Source organism: Suricata suricatta, chromosome 1 (genome assembly GCF_006229205.1).
Source record: "Suricata suricatta isolate VVHF042 chromosome 1, meerkat_22Aug2017_6uvM2_HiC, whole genome shotgun sequence".
NCBI classification, from domain to species: domain Eukaryota; kingdom Metazoa; phylum Chordata; class Mammalia; order Carnivora; family Herpestidae; genus Suricata; species Suricata suricatta.
Window position 1 is genome coordinate 109,896,379 of NC_043700.1, and position 23,697 is coordinate 109,920,075.

General features: G+C 33.6%; 1 protein-coding gene and 1 pseudogene across 5 annotated transcripts in view; both read left to right on the plus strand.

Annotated features, from left to right (window-relative positions):
* The window catches only part of TBCK (TBC1 domain containing kinase), a 192,911-nt gene that overhangs the window by 56,824 nt on the left and 112,390 nt on the right, over window positions 1-23,697 (plus strand). For all 5 annotated transcript variants that reach the window (XR_003909882.1, XM_029942283.1, XM_029942274.1 and 2 more), the window contains exons 6-17: window positions 1,003-1,144; window positions 6,483-6,543; window positions 8,665-8,726; window positions 8,980-9,041; window positions 10,242-10,390; window positions 11,230-11,368; window positions 12,649-12,748; window positions 18,079-18,128; window positions 18,308-18,437; window positions 19,417-19,515; window positions 21,197-21,259; window positions 22,003-22,129. Coding sequence is in view for 4 of the 5 variants with exons in the window: in XM_029942283.1 (XP_029798143.1) it covers window positions 1,003-1,144; window positions 6,483-6,543; window positions 8,665-8,726; window positions 8,980-9,041; window positions 10,242-10,390; window positions 11,230-11,368; window positions 12,649-12,748; window positions 18,079-18,128; window positions 18,308-18,437; window positions 19,417-19,515; window positions 21,197-21,259; window positions 22,003-22,129 (1,184 nt within the window). In the remaining variant the exon portion in view is untranslated. The remainder of the gene's footprint in view (window positions 1-1,002; window positions 1,145-6,482; window positions 6,544-8,664; window positions 8,727-8,979; window positions 9,042-10,241; window positions 10,391-11,229; window positions 11,369-12,648; window positions 12,749-18,078; window positions 18,129-18,307; window positions 18,438-19,416; window positions 19,516-21,196; window positions 21,260-22,002; window positions 22,130-23,697) is intronic.
* LOC115294427 lies at window positions 15,707-16,831 on the plus strand (annotated as a pseudogene).

Here is a 23,697-nt window from a genome sequence, read left to right on the forward strand (position 1 = left end):
TGTATATAAAACATCTGAAAAGTATCTAGACATTCCTGCAGAGAAATTAAAAGCTGTGTGTGTTTTGAGAGGATTTGATTCAGCCGTTATTGGTGATTATTTATATAATGTCATAGACTTAAAATAGTATAATGATATAGTGTCAGGCAAGCTTACCAGTGGAACAAAATAGGAGCCAAGATTCAGACCAACATGTATGTAGAGAATTTATTTATGGTAGAATCTGGTATATGGACTAGTTGAGGGGATACAGAGGATCAATTAATGGAATAGGTCTCTGTGTAGGTTATCTATGTAGGAATGGAACTTCCAAGATGTCCTTCAGAGTTTGATCAAATAAATTAAGTGCGTCAATACAATGAAATTGTTGGCAGTTTTCGAAGAGAATGAGGCAAATCCACTTCTTTTTATATAATGATTTCTAAAATGAACTCTAAGTGAGAAGGCAAAGGGATGCAGAGTAGTGTGTATAGTATGCTGCCCCATGGAGCAGTGGTGATGGATGGTCAAGTGTACCTCTATCTAAGTATGTATGGTGCCTGCAGTACAGAGACGGGAGAGTCTTACTTTTCCAGTTATATATTTTAAAGATTTTGACATTCCTACTACTTAAAAGAATACATACTATTTTCAAAGATAAAATGTACTTTAAATAATAGTTAAGTGTAAGGAGGAGACAGGTAGTAAGAAGGAAAGGAGGATACTTGGAAACAATGTTGCAAGAAGGCAATGTGTCAAAATGAGAGGAAAGCAAAAAAAGGAACTAATGCTTCAGAGAGACACAGTAGCTATAAAAGTATTTGAGACTCGTAGATACTTTCTCTTCATTCTAGACATGAAGACCTGTGATGTTTAGTTTAGAATTCTTCCTACCAAAGACTGTTAATTTAATTTCACTGGACTTTTACATAGATCTTACCATATTGATAGTAAAAATGTAGTATGACTTTTACCTCTTTGTATTTTGTAGTAATTGTTCATTTATTTAATATATCATTGTAGGTATCCATCATACTTGGCCCCTGAGGTAATTGCACAAGGAATTTTCAAAAGCACTGATCATATGCCAAGTGAAAAACCATTGCCTTCTGGCCCCAAATCAGATGTGTGGTCTCTTGGAATCATTTTATTTGAGCTTTGTGTGGTACGTATAAAGAAATATTAAACTAATAAGAAACTGTGTGCTTATTAGAATAAGTTTTTTTGGATAGGAGAGCGCTTAGTAATAATACATTTTTGCTTTCTGGATTGACTAGATATGAGGAAAATAGGTTTAAATCTTTTTGACTTGTTTTAAAAAAATCCTATTTGACAATTATTTGCATATTATTTTTGTATCTTTAGAAGTGTTTGTTTTGTACTTGTACTAAGTATGAAAATTTTACACCATACTAAGTGTAAAAAATTAAACAGTTTCGGGGCACCTGGGTGGCTCAGTCGGTTGAGCAGCTGGCTTCGGCTCAGGTCACATCTCACGTTTGTGGGTTTGAGCCCCGTGTCAGGCTCTGTGCAGACAGCTAGCTCAGACCCTGGAGCCTGATTCAGATTCTGTGTCTCCCTCTCCCTCTGCCCCTCCCCCTCTCATCCTCTGTCTCTCTCTGTATCAAAAATAAATAAAACATTTTAAAAAATTAAAAAAAAAATTAAACAGTTTCGGAAATGTTTGCTCTAAAAGTACTTACGCTCTATGATATGTTCATGCTCCCTCTCCATTCTGTGGTATCCTTTCTTCCCTAAATACCTTCTCTCCTGTTCTATTTTCTGGAAGACTCACTTTGTAGTTGTGTTTTATGAGACCTTTTTTAAATACCCTCTTTATTTATTAGGGCAAAGACTAAGCTGCTATTTAAAAAAAAAAAGAACTTAAAAATGTAGTAGCTTAGAGAGCATAGGTGTTTTGTTTTGTTTTGTTTTTCCTCCTCCTGTTTTTCCTCCTGTAACACTCCACATCATGCAGAAATCCAGCCTTTGGCTCTGTCAATCTCAAATGTCTGGTTTCCAAAGCCAGTTTCTTTATTACCATTTTTAGCCAAGGTACTGTGTTTAAGAAAATGATCTGGGTACCTGGGGGTCTCAGTCACTTGAGAATCCAGCTTTTGGTTTGGCTCAAGTCATGATGTCCTGGTTCATGAAATTGAGCCCCACTTTGGGCTCTGCAGAGCCTGCTTGGGATTCTCCCTCTTCCTCTCTCTCTGCTCCTCCCCTGCTTATGTGCTCTCTCTCAAAATAAATAAACATGAAAAATAATTTTTTAAAAAGATGATGATCTAAAAGTGCAAGTATGAACTCTGTACTTTTCATTGATGTAGGTTTACTTAAGTGTCTACATTGAATATAGGTACAAGGGAGACTAAGAAATGTAGTCTTTAGCTGGACACATAAATATTGAGAAAGCAGATGAAAATGAATTTAGAAGGACAGCTAACAGCCTGTCATGGCCAAGATGAGAGTAATTTTGGAGGAACAACTAATGGCTTGTTAATCTTACTTCCAAATAACTGCCAGCATTAGATCCTTATCTTCTTTCCTCTTCTATTATGACATGTATCACATCTGCCTACTTTACTTGGACAATGAGATCTTAGATTCAAAAATTTTTCATCTGTAATGTTTAGTTGTTGGAAAAATGAAATAAAATATATATAAAGTACTCAGTATAGTATGTTATATAGCAAATAGTCCTAAATGTTATCTTTTATTATGATATAATATTTTATGATTAAGAAAAAATTTTATGATTAAAATCATAATATTCATAAAATATGGCAGCTTACATATTGACATGACTTTTTCTAGGGGCAGGTACCAGATTTTCTGATTCTTTGCTATTCTCTGTCTAGATAATTTTACTTTTTGTTGATATGAAATAATGGTAAATCTCATTGTTGTTTAAAATCATAGCCTAAATGAAAAATCTTACTGGAATATGAATGTGAAGTTCATGGAAGGGTAAATGTGAAATGTACAGCTTTTCCTTTTTATTACATCACCTATATCTAAACTTTTTATAATGATCAGGGTATGTCTTATGAGTAATTCAGTTCAACAGATGTAGATGAGTATTTACTCTGTGTATAATAGCATCATGATAAATGCAGCAAGAGATAAACTATGATTAAGACATATTGTCAAAAAGCTTATCATTTAATTCAAACCCAGAAACTTGGAAGGTAAATTCAGAAGAGCTTTGTGAATTCCAAGAAAGGAAATGTTTATTTCATAATAGGGGCTTCATGACATTTTACATGGTACTTAAGTTTAGACAGTCTAGTTTTAGAATGACATGCTGAATATAAGCTTAATTCTTCCTCTACTTCATCAAACCTTTAGAATTGATATAAAATATTAGGGTATAAATTAATAGCACACTAACAACTAAAAAGAGAACTTTTGGTATGCTAAAAATCCTAGGAAACAGATGAAAAGCTATACCAATACTGTTTTGCTAGGAAGCTCTTACCATATCACCAGAAAGGCAGTAAAGCCACTGTTCACCTGGAAGTTTCCATAGTCCAAAAGATATATAGAAAACGTTATGTTAAGAGGTGAGAATATATCTAAGAAATACCAAACACCTAAAACAATACATCTACAATACAAAACACGCAAGGGGCGCCTGGGTGGCTCAGTCAGTTAAGGATCCGACTTCAGCTCAGGTCATGATCTGATGGCTCGTGGGTTCAAGCCCCACGTCAGGCACTGTGCTAACAGCTGGCTCAGAGTCTGGAGCCTCTCTTCAGATTCTGTGTCTTCCTCTCTCTGACCCTCCCCTGCTCATGCTGTCTCTCTCTCTCTCTCTCAAAAATAAATAATAATAATAAAAAAATTTTAAACATCAAAACACGCAATAAATACATACATCTACAATAAAAAAGAAAAAGAAACAACAAATAGAAGAATTAAAGCCCATTGAAAGGACTTTAAAATAAATGTACATATTCTTTAGGAGAGAAAGGACACAATTCCATTTGTGAAACAATTATGGAAACTATGCATCAAGGACATTTGCTGAAAAGAACAGGAACCAGTTAAAGGTTTTATGGAAAATAATGTAACTATTAAAATAAAGAACTAAATAAATGGATCATAGGACACTGGACACCCTGAACATAGAAGATGAAGCTGAATGATTCCCCCAGAATATGCCACTAAGAAATAAAGAGATTGAAAATATAAAAGAAATTTTAAAAGATAGGAAGATAGATCCAGGTGTTCTAATATTTGTCATCTAGTAGTATTAGAAGCCAAGACTAAAGCCCTTGGTTTGAATGAACCACTAATTACCTTGCAGGGCAAATTAAATAAAAAATCATACAACATACAACAACAACAACAACAACAGCAACCATAAATACCTAGAAATCATATACTCTACTTTTAGGAGAATAACTAATAATGAAATAATAAGTAACATTTATTGAGAACTTTTCAAGAATCAGGTGCTTTTCTAATCTCTTTACATCTCTTATTTCAATCAATACTCACACCAGTCTTTTAAAAAATCTAATTATTATCTTTAGATTACAGATCAGGAAATTGACATACAGAGAAATTAAGCAACCCGTCCTAGTTACATAACAGTAAGTACTTGAGCAGATTTGTACCCATCAACTATAGGCAAAGCTGTACTCTCACCCAGCGCCAAGCTGCCTTCACTGAGCTCTGATGTCTTTATCACTGTTAATGAGAAAATCTTCAAATGTGTCAAAGGGAAAAGACATACTACCTACCAAGAATGAGATTGGCATTAAACTTCTTAGTACCTTGGATGTAAGAAAGCAGTGGCACAATGCCATCGAAGTGCTGAGAGAAGGAATTTGAATTTTGAATTCTTTAACTCACAAAATTAACATTCAAGAGTGGGAATGAAATAAAGGATATATGCAAAATTTTGATAGCCATGAAGAAGAAAAAATTACTGGCAGGGAAATAACAGGAGTCAAAGCCTGTATGCCTGAGTAGGCCGAGTGTGCTCACTGAAGTGCAAGTAATCAAATTGCACTGCTTCGTGTGTGTGTGTGTTCATCTAGTGCTTACTAGATAAATAGTAAGCACTTAGATCAGAAAGGTATATTAGAGCTATATTCTAGAAGACTTTGCTGATTGAGAAGTTTATATTTAGTTATATAAGTTATGGAAGACCATTTAAAGTTTTTAAATAAGATATTGACAAAATCAAACCTGCATTTCTAGAAGATTAATAAGATACTAATGTAAGAAATTGAGACAGGAATGGCAACTTTTTCTTTCGATGATTTCTACACTGTAGTTCTAATTTCATAAATGTTTAAGAAAGCTTTTTGCTCTCTCTTTCTTAAAAAAGAACATAGAGTCTTTTTTTCCCTCCATGTAAAGACCAAGCAATATTCTTAAGCCTTTTTTTTTATTCCTTTGTAAAATGTTTATGTATTTATTTTGGGTGAGTGAGAGAGAGAGAGAGAGAGAGAGAGAGCAAGCAAGCAGGGGAAGGACAGAGAGAGGAGAGAAAATTTCAAGCAGGCTCCGCACTCAGCACTGAGCCCAGTGTGAGATTCAGTCTCATGACCATGAGATCTTGACCTGAGCTGAAATCAATAGTCAAATATTCAACCAACTGAACCACCCAGGCACCCTGTAAGCCTTTCCTTCTAAGTCTACTTAAAGGATCCTATAAGTTTAATTTGTTTACAATAAAAGTAGTATAATTGCCAAATTTTATGAAGGATTTTCTGTGTGCAATAAATGCCAAGCACTTTTTCAAACATATAGTCCTCATTGCAACCTGTGTGTCATGTACAGTTAATATTCCAGTTTTATAAATGAGAAAAGTAAAACTTAAAGTGATTAAATAATTTCCCCTAAGTTATATAACTTGTGGTTGAAAGTCTAATTTGGCACACAACAGTTGCTCAACACATAATTGTTGAAGTTATAAGTGATTCCAGACTATTTCAAGCAGCCCCCTGAAGCTGATTAATAAAACAATTAAAATACAATGTATGTGTCTTAAAATAAGTGTACCAGGTTCTATGGGAGCACAAATGATGGTTGTCTAATTCATTGTGGGAGGAGGAAGGAGTGTCGTGGAATTTTTTTTTTTTAAATGGAGACAACAGATTACCTGGATCTCATGATAGATAAGTAGGAATTAGTTAGGTAAATGTAAGGATAGTATGACTCTTTCCCAGAGGCTGTCTTGGTTTCTTAATCAAATAAGACTCCTGGTGGCCTGGAATCTCTCTAGGCAGCCAGGTATATATAGGTCTCAACAATAAGGAATACCTGAGACCAAATTAGAATGTAATTGGTCCTTAGATATGTGAAATGTTTAAATGTTAAAACAGTGATTCTTCTTTAATGCAACTAACTCAAAAAGTCAAATAAAACCTCTGGAGAAAAAGAGGTACCTGATAAAAATCATTTTTTAACTCTGGAGGGAAAAAGTACCTCTCTGAAAAAAAGATGTACATTTTAACACAAATTTCTTCTCCCATTTTCTGTAGGGAAGAAAATTATTTCAAAGCTTGGATATTTCTGAAAGACTTAAATTTTTGCTTACATTAGGTAAGTCTCTCACAATGATTATTTTTCAATTCCAAATATTTTTAGTGACTTTTAGTAATCATACACATTAATAATGTGTTCTAAAATAGTGAATGCACTGAAATGTCCTTACTTTTTAAATTCTCTAATGATCAGTGGTAAGCATTAACAGGACAACTTAAGAAATGCTTTCTAAAATATTATTGTAGTGCTTTCCTTATTCATTAAGGAATTATAATGTGGATAGATATTACCTTAGCTTCATGATCTAGCCCAGTAAACTAAGTTGTGAAATCAAAATATAAGAATATAAAATTATACTCCTCTGTAGCAGTTTACTTTCTGATAATATATCTTAAATTTTGAACTTTCTATTTGATGAATCATGTGTGACTACTTTTGCTTTTAACAAGCTCATTTATTTTACCTGTACATTAGATACTAATGTTTTAATTCAGGTTTACAAAAATTTATGTAACCTGTTTTAGATTGGAATACGTTAAGCATGTGTGGGAATAAAGGAGAGAAAAACAGCACTTTATATGAAAGAGTGACAGATTGGTGTCCCAGTTAATAGGGTTTAGGAATAAGATCATATATATAAAATCATTAATATTGAAAATAATAAATTACAAATATAACTACATTAAATTTTACCATATTTACAACATTTAATTTCAGCATTTGACAATAAGGCTATTAAAGAATCTTTGAGATTTCTTAATATGGCCTACAGACTAAACTTGTACTTTATTATTTTTTAATATATTTTTAAATTTTAACTTAAAAATTAATATAAAAATATATTTAAAAATAATAAAGTATAAGTGAGGAAATAACTTACTGTGGCTTTGCTTTGTATTTCCCTGACAGTGAGTGATATTGGGAATTTTTTCATGTGTGTGTTGGCTATAACTGTATGTCTTCTTTGAAGAAATGTCTGTTCATGTCTTCTTCCCAGTTTTTAAATTGGATTATTTATTTATTTTTTGGTGTTGAATTGTATAAGTTCTTATTGTTATTTTATTTAATTTCCAGGATAGTTAACTTACAGGGTGTATGAGTTTCAGGTATACAATAAAGTGATCCAAGATTTGTGTGAGTTCTTTATATATTTTGGAAACTAACATTTTATCAGATAGTTCATTTGCAAATACCTTCACCTATTAAATAGATTGTCTTTTATTTTTGTTGATTGTTTTCTTCACTGTGCAGAGCTTTTTATTTTGATGTAGTCCCAATAGTTTATTTTTGCTTTTGTTTCCCTTGCCTTGGGAGATATATCTAGAAAGATGGTGCTACAGCCAATGTCACAGAAGCTTGGCTTCAGGTCTCGCATTTATGTCCTTAATCCAGTTTTAATTTATTTTTCTATATGGTGTAAGAAAGTGGACCAGTTTCATTCTTTTGCATTTAGCTGTCCAGTTTTCCCAACACTTTTTCCCATTTCATATTCTTGCCTCCTTTGTCGAAGACTAATGGGCCATGTAAGCATGAGTTTATTTCTGGGCTTTCTGTTCTTTTTCACTGATCTATTTTTCTGTTTCTGTGCTAGTTTCATATTGTTTTGATTACTACAGCTTTGTTACTACAAAAAAAAAATGAAATCTTGAAATCTAGGATTATGACACCCTCTAGATTTGTTGTTCTTTTTTAAGATTGTTTTGGCTATTCAGTGTCCTTTGTAGCTCCATACAGATTTTAGGATTATTTGTTCTAGTTCTGTGAAAAATGCTGTTGGTATTTTGATAGGGATTGTAAAAATTTGTACTTTAAATCCCTATAGGTGTGTGTATATTCTCCAAATTTTATTTATACAAATGAGTAATATGTATGTACACATTACATATATAGGGAGATAGAGCAAGAGAGAGAACATTGAGAATCTTCATCTTGAATAACTGCCTTATCTCACTTTTTAAGCTACTTTCAGTATCTGTAATTCAGTTAACATTTACTGTTTAAAGTATTTTTTATCAGAACATGTAAGGAAACATGTAAGGACAAAGTCACAAGCTTTTTAATATTCCAAGTTCCAAAACTGCATAACACATATTTTAAAAAGCTCTCAGAGTTCAGTTCCCATTTAATCTGATAGATAAAAAAAGCAGCATTAATTCATACAATTTTTCTGTATTATAGATTGCGTAGATGACACTATAATAGTTCTGGCTGAAGAACATGGTTGTCTGGACATTATAAAGGTTTGAAATTAATCTGTTATTGAAAACTTATGTATTCTATATACTTGGAATCTAATAGCAAACTATTTTAAAGCTCTGTTTGTTTTCAGATAATTTGCTTTTTCATAAAGTGACAAGCTAATGTAAATTAGTATAATTTACAAATAAAGACACTTTAGAAAAATCAAAGTGCTCTAGAATAGTATATATTTGAATAAAATTTATTTTTTAAGTGGGTCATTTTAAATAACTTTTTTCTCTTTTTATTTACCAGGACCTTCCTGAAAATGTGATAGATCTTTTGAAGAAATGTCTCACCTTCCACCCTTCCAAGAGGTTGATATTATTATTAAAACTTTGAGATTATACTGAGATCCTGAATATATAATAAGTTGTGGGGTTGTTTTCTTCCTTTATTTCTTTTTTTAAACAGAGACAATGATGAGGGACAGAGATAGAGGGAGAGGGGGACAGAGAGAGAGAGAGAAAGAGAGAAATCTCAGGCAGGCTCCACATCCAGTACAGAGCCTGATGCAGGGGTCGATCTCATGAGTGTGAAATAATGACCTGAGCCAAAATCAAGGGTCAAACGCTCAAACGACTGGGCCACCCAAGCACCTCTGATATATAAGTAGTTGGGTTTTTTTATTAGTTTTGACACTAATGGATTAAATAAGAATATTTGCATACATATAGGAATACATAGTTGATACTAGTATCATAACTGTTAGTTATGGCTCTAATACATATTAATAAAAGAAGAAAAAAATGATGATTAAACCACTGCCAGAAAAGTTACCAGTTCATTTCCTAGTCTCCAGTTAGAAAATCAGCTAAATTGTAGCTATTCCATAATACAAATGACATAAGAGAAATGAGAACAAAGTTTATTTGCAAATTGTAATATAGGTAGAACTTGGTAAACACATGAGGTAAGCTAACAATTCTTGGTAATATAAAAGGATTTCTTGGAAGTATTATTCATTTTCATTTGAGAATATCACTATTAGACTTGCAGTTATCCCCCCGAAACTCACTTAAGTATATACTATTTGAAAATAATGTATTTTAATTAATTTTTAGAAAAATATCTTTATCAATAAATGTTAAGAAGAATAGAATGGTATTAAAAACATAATTTGGGGTAAATATACCACATTAAAAGAGGGGGAAGAAAACCAAAAGGGATTATTAGTTTAGAATTTTAATTAATATGTTCAGTAAAGCAGGCGCCACATAGTTAATCTGGTAGTAAAAAATGGAGAAGCTCACATACAATAATCTTTGATCATAAGGTGCAAAGGCACAATATGGGGAAAAATTCAGCACTTACTTATAGTCACTTCATTTTTTATATAAAAGTATACATTAAGACTCTGCTAAGGAGAGTTTTACTATTTTCTGTACTTGTCATGTATTTACAACTCTTAACTATCCCCTTTTAGCTTTTTAACATATCCCCTTGAATATGTGGCATTATTCTAGCCAATTTTTAATGACTTTCATTCACACTCTGTGTTTTAAATTTTTCTCAAGGCCAACTGCAGATGAATTAATGCAGGACAAGATATTCAGTGAAGTGTCACCTTTATATACTCCCTTTACCAAACCTGCCAGTCTGTTTTCATCTTCTCTGAGATGTGCAGATTTAACTCTGCCCGAGGATATCAGCCAGATGTGCAAAGGTAATGATAGATAAGTCAGAAAATAATATAAATCTTATTTTTAAAGGAAGTATCCTTACGCTATGTTCAGTTTTATGTCTATCAAATATATATAGCTATATATGTGTATATTAAAGTTATATAAGTGCTATGTACTATAACTTTTTTTTATTTATTTTGAGAGAGAGAGAAAGAAAATGAGTGGAGGGGGGCAGAGAAAGAGGGGGACAGAGGATCTGAAGTGGGCTCCATGCTGACAGCAGAGCGCCCAGTGTGGGCTTCAAACTCATGAACTGTGAGATCATGACCTGAGCTGAATTGAGACACTTAACTGGCTGAGCCACAGGCACCCCACCACACACTGTATAACATTCATACCAAATGGAGAGGCAGATGAACATTTATGTTGTTATTATTATTAATAAAGGTCAGTATGAACATAGTACAGTGGAATCTTAGCCTGCTTGAGACATCAAGAAGAGCTCTTCAGAAGAGGCACCAGTTGCCTCAAGACATGAAGGATGGGACAGTTTGTTAGTTACCTACACAAGTTGCTTTTTTTGACCCGTATCCCTTTCGCACAGAGCCCAATGTATCTGATAATGTGTATGGAATAGATATCCCCTATATCTCTGATATAGAAGGTAAAAGTTCAGTTTTTTTCCTCAGAGTAACTGAATGTACAGTCAATGTGTATATCTTCATTTCATCCTTTGTGCATTGTATAGTCTGAATCTCCTAAAGGGACTCTGTGTTCTTCAATTATTATTTGTTGAGAATGTCAGTTATTATTGCCTGTTGCCTTTTAATAAAATCAGAAAGTATGAGAGCTGTGTTTCTTTTCTATTTGCCGTTAATAGATATAAACAGTGATTACCTGGCAGAAAGATCTATTGAAGAAGTATATTACCTTTGGTGTTTAGCTGGAGGTGACTTGGAGAAAGAGCTTGTCAACAAGGAAATCATTCGATCCAAACCACCTATCTGCACACTTCCCAAGTAAGGAAAGAAGGCTTCTCTTGGAAATGAAAAAAAAAATAGTAATAATATTCTCTTTAATTTGGGATTTTTTTGGTAGACATTCCAACTAATTAATTATGAAAACAGTTGGAAGTCAGCACCTTGTTTTCTTGACTGGAGCTTCTAATTGCAGAATTCCCATTAATATTTTGTTACTTTTAATAAATGCTATTTTAAAAAACTAATTTGCTCTATGATTTATTTGACATAACCCTATTATTATGGAATATCTTATAAAAATTGATGTTCAATAAATGAAATATATAGAAGTGAGAAGTAATAGTAATATTCAATAGAGTTAATAAATCGAGTAACTTTTTTTTATTTCCAATTACATTTGTAAATGTAAATGTACTCCATGGCCTCGCCTCGTTGCTTATCCTAGTGATCAGCATGGTGCTAGCCACTGTTGAGAAAACTCCAGAACTGCATAAGATCTTTGACATCTTCATATAAATTAGATTGAAAGTTAAATAACAGTACAACTCTAAGGACCAAAATTGTTACTGTTCCATTGCTCTTTATATTTATTCATAAAGATGTGAAAATCTCTTGAGTTTACAGCAATGCTTTAAAATTTTAATTTTAGATTTTAGGACCATATTTGATCATTGTAGATAACAAGAAAAATCACCTGGTGGTCATATTTTCTTCACATGTTAATTTTTAGGTTAATTATTTTAATAGACCACTGGTTCTCTACTTTTTCTCTCTTAAACTGATTTTTAAGTCAATTATACTTATCACACATTGAATTAAGCAGAACACCAGGAAATAGATGATGGAAATTCCAAGTCTATGTAAATCCTCAAAATTAATCCTCTGAAATTCTAAAGAAATTTTGTGCGTTTATTATTCACTATTCTTTCTCTTGAGAAGTTACTGTCATGATTTTCCCTTCTTCTTTCATCATTTTTCATGCCTATAAACTTCCTCAGTGGCACATATAGATGGTGTCAAGAGAGTAATTTTAGCATTGAATCTGCATGAACAAAGAGAATAAATCACACTCTTGTATTTCTAAAATGTTTTATATTTATATACTATATTCAGACCAAGTCAACTTATATTTAAAAAGGAGAATTGTTGGGTGAAATTTCAACCAGCAATTATGTATTTTTAATTAACCCATTAAGTCTAAAATTTATTTCTTTCATTAATGAGGGGTTGATGATTTAGAATAAATTTTATTTTCTAGAAGAAACAATAGTTCAGATTTTGTGTGCTCATTAAGATAATTTATTTTACTCTCCTTTCAGCTTTCTCTTTGAAGATGGTGAAAGCTTCGGGCAAGGGCGAGATAGAAGCTCACTGCTGGATGACACCACTGTGACGTTGTCATTATGCCAGCTAAGAAATGTAAGGGTGTGTTTTGACAAACCTATCTCAGACATTTTTTAATAAGACCTTACACGTGAATCCTTGAACTCCTCCCTGATCTCATAAAATATGTCAGAATTTCTTTAAGGTATGTGTCCAGGAGTGACGTTGTTGGGAAATAGGATCTGTACACCTTCAGCTTTATGTATGTTGTCGGATCATTCACAAAAGTAGCTGTCTCTGTTTATCTTATTACCATCATTGGATAAGATTTCTCATTTCCATTTACTTGGTAACACATGGTATTACCAAATTTTTAAAAAACTACTGCTCTAGGGGTGCCTGGGTGGCTCAGTTGATTAAGCTTAACGATTCTTGATTTCAGCTCAGGTCCTGATCTCACAGTTCATGAGATCGAGCCCCACGTCAGTCTCTACTCTGCACTGACAGTGCAGAGCCTACTTGGAGTTCTCTCTCTGCCCACCCCCCTCCTCAACCTCTCTCAAAATAAGCAAACATTTTTTAAAAACTGTTCTAAAAGATGTAGAATAGTAAATTGCTCTCATATTAACTTTAATTCTCTGATTATAATGCAGTTATGAGTCTTTTCATATTTCTTGGTATACTGCTAACCTCTTCTGTACATTACTAGTTCATATCTTCTGTCAAATTTTCTACTGAGTGATTTCTTATTGATTTGAGGACTTTGAAAAATATATTCCAAATATGGAGTTTTTGATGACTCTACGTAGTGCGTTTATCTTCAAATCTGTGGCTCTTCTTTTAACTTATGATGGTGTCTTTTAAAGAATATGATATTCCTAGGTGTAGATTTTCTTTTGGTATTTATCCTGCTTGATGTTCTAAGTTTCCTGGATCTTTGCTATTTGATGTCTTTAATTTTAAAAATTTCTGTCATTATTATTTCAACTATTTCTTTGGTTTCTTCCTTTCTCTTTCTTCTGATATTTCTATAACATGTAGGGTACATCTTTTGATTCTGTATTAGAATTTTTATCTCTATGCTTATCTTACCCACCTGTTCTTATATGTTGTCAGAGTCCTTAGTATATTAATCATAGTTATTTTAAATTCCTGGCCTGATAATTCCGAAGTCTCTGCCCATAGCTGAAGCTGGATCTGATGCTTGCTTTATTTCTTCAGAGTGTCTTTAATATTTTAGCATGCCCTGAAATTTTTTGTTGAAACCCTGACATGATTTATCAGTGAAAGAAACTGTGGTATATAGGCCTTTAGCTCAAGATGTCATGTTTATTTAGCTGATTACTATTTTTTTTTTTTTTTGGCTGATTACTCTTTGTATAGCTTTTTGGTCAGAGCCTAAAATTTCCTCAGCTACCCTTGTTCTTTCTCCACCTGGGGTCTTTGGCTTTTCCTATAGACTTTTTAAAATGAGATCTGAGGCCTTTTCTTTCTGCTGGAATTCCCTCTTAGATAGGAAGTCTGTTGACATGGAGGGAAGGGAGGGAAGAGAAACAGTTCTAGGATCATATGATTAGGTCTTGGCCTTTTAGTGAACCTGTGTCTCTGGGCTGTGACCTTCATATACACTTCTCAGCTTCCTTCCTTATCTTTTTAGGAGAGACAGGTGGCTACAGGGAGTTAGAATTGGATATTCTTCTCCACATCAGTAACTAGAGATGGCTAACGTTGGATATCCACAACCCTCACAGTTCTTTCTTCACTTGAATATAGCAGGCTTTCCTCCAGTCTGGCTGCCTATTAATCAAATGCCTAAGTCTTTGTCCCATTTTGCTCTAAAACCCCAGGTCACAATTGTCAGTACACTTTATTGTTAGCTTCTGTCCTTCTTCTTTAAGCCCAGCTTTGGGTCTATCACTGCGTTTTCCTTACATTTTTAGGCTTTTCTTGTCATTTAGTATTTTACATATTATGTAGTAGGAGAGAATTAGAATCTCTTATTTGCCATGATGCAAGGAATATAAAATTTAAATATATAATTATTACTACTTGATACACTAAACTTATCTCTTTAAAGAGAAAGAATGTATCTAGTGTGTTAAGTAAATAGCAGTACAAAGCAACAAACAATAAATTACATCGAAATATAACTGGCTTGATTTGTTTCCTTGTTTTTTCTTTTAAAATTTTTATTTACATTCTAGTTTGTTAACATATACTGTAATATTGGTTTCAGTAGTAGAATTTCATGATTCATCACTTACATACAACACCTAGTGCTCGTCATTACAAATGCTTCCTTAATGCCCCTCACCTGTCTAGCCCATCTCCCACCCACATCCCTCCATCAACCCTGTTTGTTCTCTATCATTAAGGATTTGCTTCTCTCTCTCTTTTGCCCCCCCTTCCCATATGTCCTTCTTCTTTGCTTCTTAAATGCTACATATGAGTGAAATCATATGATATTTGTCTTTCTCTGATGGACTTATTTCACTTAACATAATGCACTCTAGCTCCATCCAGACCATTGCAAATGGCAAGATTTCATTGTTTTGAATGACTAATATTCCATGGTATATATTGTTTCTTTAATTTAAATATTACCAAAGTAGAGGCACCTGGGTGGCTCAGTTGTTAAATGTCTGACTTTAGCTCAGGTCATGATCTCACAGTTTTTGAGTTCAAGCCCTATGTCAGGCTCTGTGCTGACAGCTCAGAGCCTGGAGTCTGCTTCGGATTCTCTGTCTCCTCTCTCTCTGCCCATCTCCTGCTTGTGCTCTGTCTCTGTCTCTCTCTCTCTCTCAAAAATAACTAAACACTAAAAAAATTTTTTAAAGTAAATATAATCCAAACTATATAAATATAAGTTAAATGAATACAAGTCTTCAATTTTACTTTCTCATTTCCCCTATATTTCCACTTTTGAAATTTAAAATACTTTTTTTATAATTATTAAGCAAAAAAAAAACAAAAAAGAAAAGCCACGTTTGCTTTGAACTGACAGGTGTCTACGAGGTTCTCTGAGTTCTCTCCCGAGTGTATCTACAGTTTGAAATGTCACCCCCATCTCCCCAAACTAAGCCCTCCAGCCCCAGTAACCCCTGAGTCTTCTTTGATGTGGACATCAGAGGGCAGTGAGTTGTTGAATTGTCTTAGAATTGTTTGCAGATGTTGTACCCCAAACTGTAGAAAGTTTCTTTGCATTGTGTACAGGAGAAAAAGGCATTGGACCCACCACTGGGAAACCTCTCCATTTCAAAGATGCTTTTCCATCAAATTATTAAGAAATTTATGATTCAGGGTAGAGACTCCTCAAAACAAAATGGGACAGGTGGAGAAAGTATTGATGGTGAAAAATTTGAAGATGAAAATTTCTCTTACAAGCTTAACCAGAAAGGTTTATTGAGTATGGCAAATGTGAGCTGCTATACAAATGGGCCTCAAGTCTTATCACAACAGATCCCACTCCTCATTTGGAAGGAAACATGTGGTATTTGTCCATGTAATTAAAGAAATGGGTCTGACAAGGATACTGAAAAATGTGGAAGTGAAAGGTGAAAAACCTGCCAAATTGTGTGTTATTATAGAATGTGAGGAAATGAAGGAGGGGAAGATTGGGGCATATTCCCAATAGATGGTTCTGGTGACAGTCATCCAGATTTCCCTGAGGATGCAGATAGAGATTTAAAAGATGTAGATAAAACTTTACTAATAATAGAAAACTTTAAAAAATAATAGAAATATGCTTTTCAAATCCCAGAACTGGGAGATGGCCATTAAGAAAATACTAAAGTTATCAGATATGTGAAAGGTTCAAGGTTGTTATTGAGAAAGCAGACAGATCGAAGCTGCAATCTATAGCTTTCAACTGCAGGCCGAATATTGATGCTTGTAAACTGAAGATGTCAAATCGGCAGGGAGCGATTGACAGTTACTTGGAGGCTCTTGAAATATACCCATCAAATACCAAAGCATTGTACTGTAGAGCTCAAGGATGGCAAGGATTAAAAGAATGCCCTCAAGCATTGGCTGAACTTAGGAGACCTCTGGAGACAGTTCCAGAAGATAAAGTCATCCTGGGAGAAGTGCTGGAAGTCAAACAAAAGACGAAGGCCCCGAAAGAAAAAGAGAAGGCAGCGTATGCAAAAATGTTTGCCTAGTAATAAATTGTTTTACTTAAACATGCACTGATTGTATAAAGGCAATAAAAAATGTAAAGGTTTTTATCTGTTATATATGACCTCTGGTGTTTTCTTTGATACTTCCATTTCCCATTGTTCACAGTTTAGGGATACTGAAAAGAATTTGTTCCAAATAAAATAGTGTTACAGAAAAAATTATTTATGTTGCTGATTTTAAAAATCATATGGGAACCAAATAATTTTTACCTTACACTTTTCTGTATTTTTACTCTTTTTTTGCTCTCAAGTACAAAATTTTAATACAAAAAAAAAAAGCAGAAGAGTTATTTAAAATCTATGATTTTTAGGACAGTATAATCCAAACTTTAAAACAATTTGCATATTAATCATGCAACAAAATTTTGGAAACTCTTATTTTTCTACTATCAAAATCTATGAAAGAGATACCTAAAGTTTAGAAGCAAAATGGGATAAATCTGTGGCACATCAGAACTGAGAGAAAAGCCAGGCATAAATTCATTGTTTGCCAGGTTCTCAATTATGGGTAAATGATTTTTCTTTGGCTTTTAAAAAGTCTGAGAATAACTCACATGGGTGAGTGCACAATAACGCTAATCAATGGAAGACCAATGCTGCCTACACACAGACCTTGAACTTCTGTGTCAGGAGCAGGTACTCTGCCTTCAAGTCGGAAGTTGAACTGAGGAGCAGAGGAGCAGGCAAGATGGCATTAACATTAATCACCATACTTAGGATGTGTCTAAGATTTAACTCTACTACTGCCTGCCTTCTTAAGTTTTTGAAGAATATCTATAATCCTGGGAATGTTATTATTTGGAATAACAGTTATTGTAATGAGTTTGTGAAAAAAAATAAGAAAAAATTGAAATTGGTCAGTTGATTTACCAACTATTTGAATCATGCATGTTCAAAGTATGATATAAGAAATTCCTTTGAATCCTTTTTATTAGCACCTTTTGTCTTAGTTTGTGTTAATGTCAAAGCAAAAATAAATCTGGCTTCAGTTTTAAATTAAGGGATATGTGTTCAAAAGTTCGTGTTTTACATAATCTTCATATGATTTAAAAATGTCTTAATTTATTTAGTTTTTTACTAATTTTAGTAATTCATTGTTTTTGGAAAACTCATAATCTGTGTCCAACGTTTATTTTAAATATTTTTGGTATCTTTATAAATATGTAATTTTTACATATTTTTAAAAATAAAGAATAGTGTTAGTGTCTCAGATCTTAAATATCATAAATATTTTCTCTTTAACTTCAGAGATTAAAAGATGTTGGTGGAGAAGCATTTTACCCACTACTTGAAGATGAGTGAGTAAATATATATTCTTTTACCATTATCTTTTTTTTCTGTTTATATTAAATTGATAAGGAGCTTGCACATTTTCTTTGAAAATTATTTCCTAAATAGAGTACAAAAATGTGGCGTTTTGGTTTTTTTAAATTGTAAAACTTTGTTCAGTTTTTCCACTTTTGTCTCTCTTTCATAGCCAGGCTAATTTACCTCATTCAAACAGCAGTAATGAGTTGTCTGCCGCCGCCACTCTGCCTTTAATCATCCGAGAGAGGGACACGGAGTACCAACTAAACAGAATCATTCTCTTTGACAGGCTGCTAAAGGTAGGGCTTTGAAAGTGTGAAGTGTGAAGAACCTATATACAATCTTTATTTTTTATTTCATTGATAATTCTTAGGGAATCTCAAGGTCATGAGAACACTAATTCTTATGGTCTATCTTATATGATTAACCTTAATAATAAAAATGATTCGTGTTCATAGTAAATAAAATTAAAAGATAATACAAGATGAAGGCATCTGTGCAAAACCATATTAGACAAAAGATTAATTAATATCCTTGCATTTAAAAAACACTTAAACAGGAAAAAGGACTATCATTGAAACAGAGAAATGGATAAAAAAAAATAATAGAAATATAATCAGTACATCTATTCAAAATATGTATCCTCACTAGGAATGAAAAAAATAGACCTTTTTTTTTCATATTGAATTAGCAAAGTGAAAAAATGTACATTGAAATTGGAACTCTTAATCTTTTGGATTAAGTGTTAAGTTGGTTGAAACATTCTATAAATCTATTTTAAATTATGTATTAAGAGCCCTAACAGCATCCATACACAGTGTCCTATTAATGCTCCTCTAGAAATGCCTCCTAAAGCACAAATTTATAAAAAGACAAATTTATATGTAAGCTTACAGAAGTAGCCTTAATAATAACTTGTATTTATTGAATACATTGCATATCACCAGATATTTTACAAAGTGCCTTATATGTTATTTAATTCATATGAGACTAGTAATATTCTCCATAAGAGTCATTCATGATTCTTCCAGAGCATAAAACAGAGAGTTATGATTAAAATCAGGAGATTCAGCTCCTCTCTTTGATTGTATTTTTTATAGGTTTACAGAGGATAGGGAGCTATTCCATTACTAACTTACATATATTAATAACACCAGGCAAAATAATTTCAGATACTTAGATTTTTATTGCATTGTCATTGGTATATTTAGAACTGTTTAGATTAAAAAATGGCACTTGGTTACCTGAGATATTTTTCGTATCTATTTTTATCTATAGGCTTATCCATATAAAAAAAATCAAATCTGGAAAGAAGCACGAGTTGACATTCCTCCTCTTATGAGAGGTTTAACCTGGGCTGCTCTTCTAGGAGTTGAGGTAAGAAAGAAAAGAGGTTAGAAGTTGCTCAATAATATTAAGAAGGAAGGAAGATGGAAAGTGCTTTCCAAATATATATTTTCCGTGTTGTTAGAAAATTATATAGTAAAATTTGAGTATTAAGATTATTTGGCAATTTTTAGTGAAAGGAATAGAGTAAAAGAGTAGACTAGATAGAATAGAAAAATATAATTGAAGCCTTGTTAGATTTATGCTATTTAATATTTCATTTAATAAGGGTCAAAGAAATTATTCTGATTATTCATTTTAAAATCAGAATATTTAAAATATATATCAGTTAGAAGTATATTGTCCTTAGGAATATGTTCATTTACAAATAGGATTGCCTATTTATAGGTGGTTCTAAGATGGGAGAAATCTTCCACTCCAATTTGAACTTTATAAAAAATCATTAATATAGTTTAGTGCCTTTTGGGACATTTATCTTACCAGAACCATACTGCCAAGAGAAATAGCTTCTTTATCTTCTATGATACCTTATCTGTGGCAGTGAGAAAAAGAGAGGTGTCACATTATTAGGGTGATCTGCAGTACTAATAGAGACTTTGGTGACAGCAATCTTGATAATTGGCTAAATCATTCCCAAATTTTTTCATTTCCTATCAAGGAAAATGAATTTCATTGTCATCCTACCTTCCTATATTCTATTATAGCTATCTTATGGATATCTATCACGTATTTTTTGTGTGTGTGTTCTCCCAAGTATTTTTAAGCCTTTTAACTCTCCATTGAAAGAAATCCTTTCTTTCTTTATTTTTTTTTTTTTTTGGTGAAAGTCTATAAATAACTTGAGTTTGGTTGGTTGTTTTGTGAGAATATCTATTTTTCCATACCATATGATAATAATTATAACTGTAGGAACATATGATGCTGAAGTTCAAGATGACTTTCAAGGTCAGGTTGTCCAAATGTCTCATAAAATACATGTGCCACAGATGTTGATACGGCCTATATCAGAATTTGAACCCCAAATTCTTAGCTCTGTCTCTACCATTATAGTAAGCCAGAGAATTAAGAATTGTTCTGTATTTGATCGTGTAGAACATGACCAAAATTTAAAGTGGTTTTATTCAATTATTCTTCTGTAGTGGTATAAATGGAAAATGCAAATTATCTCTTTAATCCCTTAATGATTCAATTAGGGATTCCACATGGTATTTCATTCTTTAATTTATCCCAAACCTCTTCCTCCTAGTGCTGAAGTCCTTTAAACAGTTTTATTTTATTTTTGCTTTCATTTTCAACTTCAACAGGAAAATTTCTCAAGGGATGACTCCCTCCCTTTTTTTCTTTTTAATTTCTTCATGAAACTTACTGTGTGTGAGATAACAATGAATAGAGCATTAAGGCTGTATTGTGATGTGGAGACTGGAAGAACAGCTAAGCACACTCATTAGCTGAGTGACTCTTTCAACGTATTTGTCATCCGGTGTGTATAACTCCAATATCTGCCTTAGCAAAATGGCGTGTTAACATAGATGTTCATCACAGAATGCCACAGATGTAGAGAATTTTTCTAAGATAAAGCTTTGGGTTTGAATGTGCATATCAATAATTGGGTGCATTTTCAAAGATAGTGGTTTTAAGAACTGTATTTTGCCTAAGTTAATAATTCATGGAGAATATGATGAATTAATATATCTTCTCTTATTTTTTGCAGGGGGCTATTCATGCCAAGTATGATGCAATTGATAAAGACACTCCAATTCCTACAGATAGACAAGTATGATTTAGATTTCTTAAAACAAACTAAAATAATTCTGCCAAATCTTTAAATTTTAGAAAGGCAGGAGAAATTTTCTTGATTATGAGTAATCAGCAGCCAATATATGCATACGGCGTTAGAGTAAGCATAGCTCTTACTATACCACAAGTTAATGAGTTAGAAATGTTCCTTAAAGGAGTTTAAACTAAGTAACCTTTCCTAATAATTATTTATTTATTTATTTATTTATTTATTTATTTATTTTTAATTTGAGAGAGAGAGAAAGAGAGAGAGAGAGAGAGAGAGAGAGAGAACACAAGCAGGGAGAAACAAAGGAGAGAGAAAGAAAATCTTAAACAGGTTTCATGCTCAACAGAGCCTGATGCTGGTCTCAATCTCATGACCCTGGGATCATGACCTGAGCCAAAATCAAGAGTCAGATGCTTAACTGACTGAGCTACCTAGGAGCGCCAATAATTGTACTATGTTATCTGAAGAATTTGCCATTTATTTAGAGCAGCTAATAAAGGAAGGTTTTTTGAAAACTATATTAATTTATACCTTTTCAATAGAAATGATCTGCTTTTTTGTTTAAGTATACACACAACATTTTTAGTGTTTCCAGAGAACTAATGTAAAGTTTAAAACTTCAGAAACCAGGATTGTGTAGGTGGTCTGTTCTGAAATTCAAGATACAGATACCTTTTTGTTTTCTTGGGTTTATTCTGTTACAGTTCCACCTTATTGTTTTGCTCTTTTAGATTGAAGTGGATATTCCTCGGTGTCATCAGTATGATGAACTGCTGTCATCACCAGAAGGTCATGCAAAATTTAGGCGTGTATTAAAAGCCTGGGTCGTCTCTCATCCTGATCTTGTGTATTGGCAAGGTAACTTTTTTTCTCCCAATTATTAAGACTCTTTTTGAAGTACTAGGAGCATGTTGCATGACTCCCAATTTGAAAAATAAAACACGGGGCTCCTGGGTGGCTCAGTCAGTTAAGCATCCAGCTTCGGCTCAGGTCATGATGTTGCAGTTAGTGAGGTCAAGAAGCGCATCAGGTTCTGTGCTGACAGCTTACAGACTGGAGCCTGCTTCAGATTCTGTGTCTCCCTCAATTTCTCTGCCCCTCCCCCACTCATATCCTGCCTCCCTCTGTCTCATAAGTAAATAAAGAAATATTAAAAAATATACAAAAAATTAATATAAAATGTTATGTTGCTTATATCTGTTTTGTCCAATTCTTTACCTGTCACTTCTTCCTGGAATTTCTTTAGAGAGTTCTTCTGTTTCATCATTTTGGCCCATCTTTCTGTCTCGTCAATTTTAAAAACTTTTATGTGCTCTGCACCTCTGGGTACTGCTATATTAAAGGAGGCTCATACACTGTCCAGGGCCTGTCTGTTCAGGAAGTGTTCTTTTAATGGTGTTCCTTGGTTTCTCTTTGTGACTTTGGTTATTTTATTTTCCTACTCGTAATGATATTTGGGGCTTTCCACCATGTATACTTTGGTTTGTTTCTTGACAAAGCTCTGGAAAGGAAAACAGAAGGGAACAAAACCATGCAAATGCACAAACAAATCAAACAAACAAGCAAACTCACAGAACAAAAACAACAACAAAGGACAGTCTAAAAGCATAAAACCACAAATCCCAGCTACAAATAAAGATCAAGGTGGAGGCAGTGCTGATGGAAGAGCATATACAAAGAGAGAAATCACAGGAGTGGGGAGAAAGGGGGATTGAACATTGACCAGGCAGAGACACCAAAAGGCTTAATTCAGAGAGAGAAAAAGGGAAATATGGCAGGAGGTGAGGAGGAAAAAACGAAGAAAGATAGTGTTACTCTGAGAAACTATATAGTCTGATTATTTCAGAGAGAGAAAGGAAGGTAAGGAAGGAGGTGTAGAACATGTATCAAGAGAATGGATTAAATATGCCTGTTTAAGCAAACCTATAACCAGAATAACCAGTCCAGAGGAAGGGAGAGATAAAAATGAGATAAGGGAATATATATGAATAGCAAGAATTAATCTAGCAGTGCATCACTGCTGGTCTTGGGGGAGAGCTGTTTCCGCAGCATCTATTCAGGCTCTGGTAAAAAAGCAGCTACCCAGTGCAGATGGGCATGGTTTGGTGTAGACTGTCTCGCCTCCCCTATTGTCCTGAAGGCCGCTCCCTGAGGTCCCTCCTTGGTGGTTGTGGGGAGAAAAATAGCAACCCCCCCACTCCCTTGTCAAATCAACCAACCGTGGGAGCAACCAAGGTGGGCCGTGTTCTATGTCCCACACCCAGCGGCGTCTGGAGCTCTTATTCCCTGTGCATTAATGATACCACTCAAAATGTAATTCCGCAAGCCGGGGCACTTCCTAGCAGGGATCTGAGCAGAGGATCAGCAGAGGACCTGTTCCTCCTGATGCCAACTGCATCCCTTGCATACCATCTATCCCAGAGGGA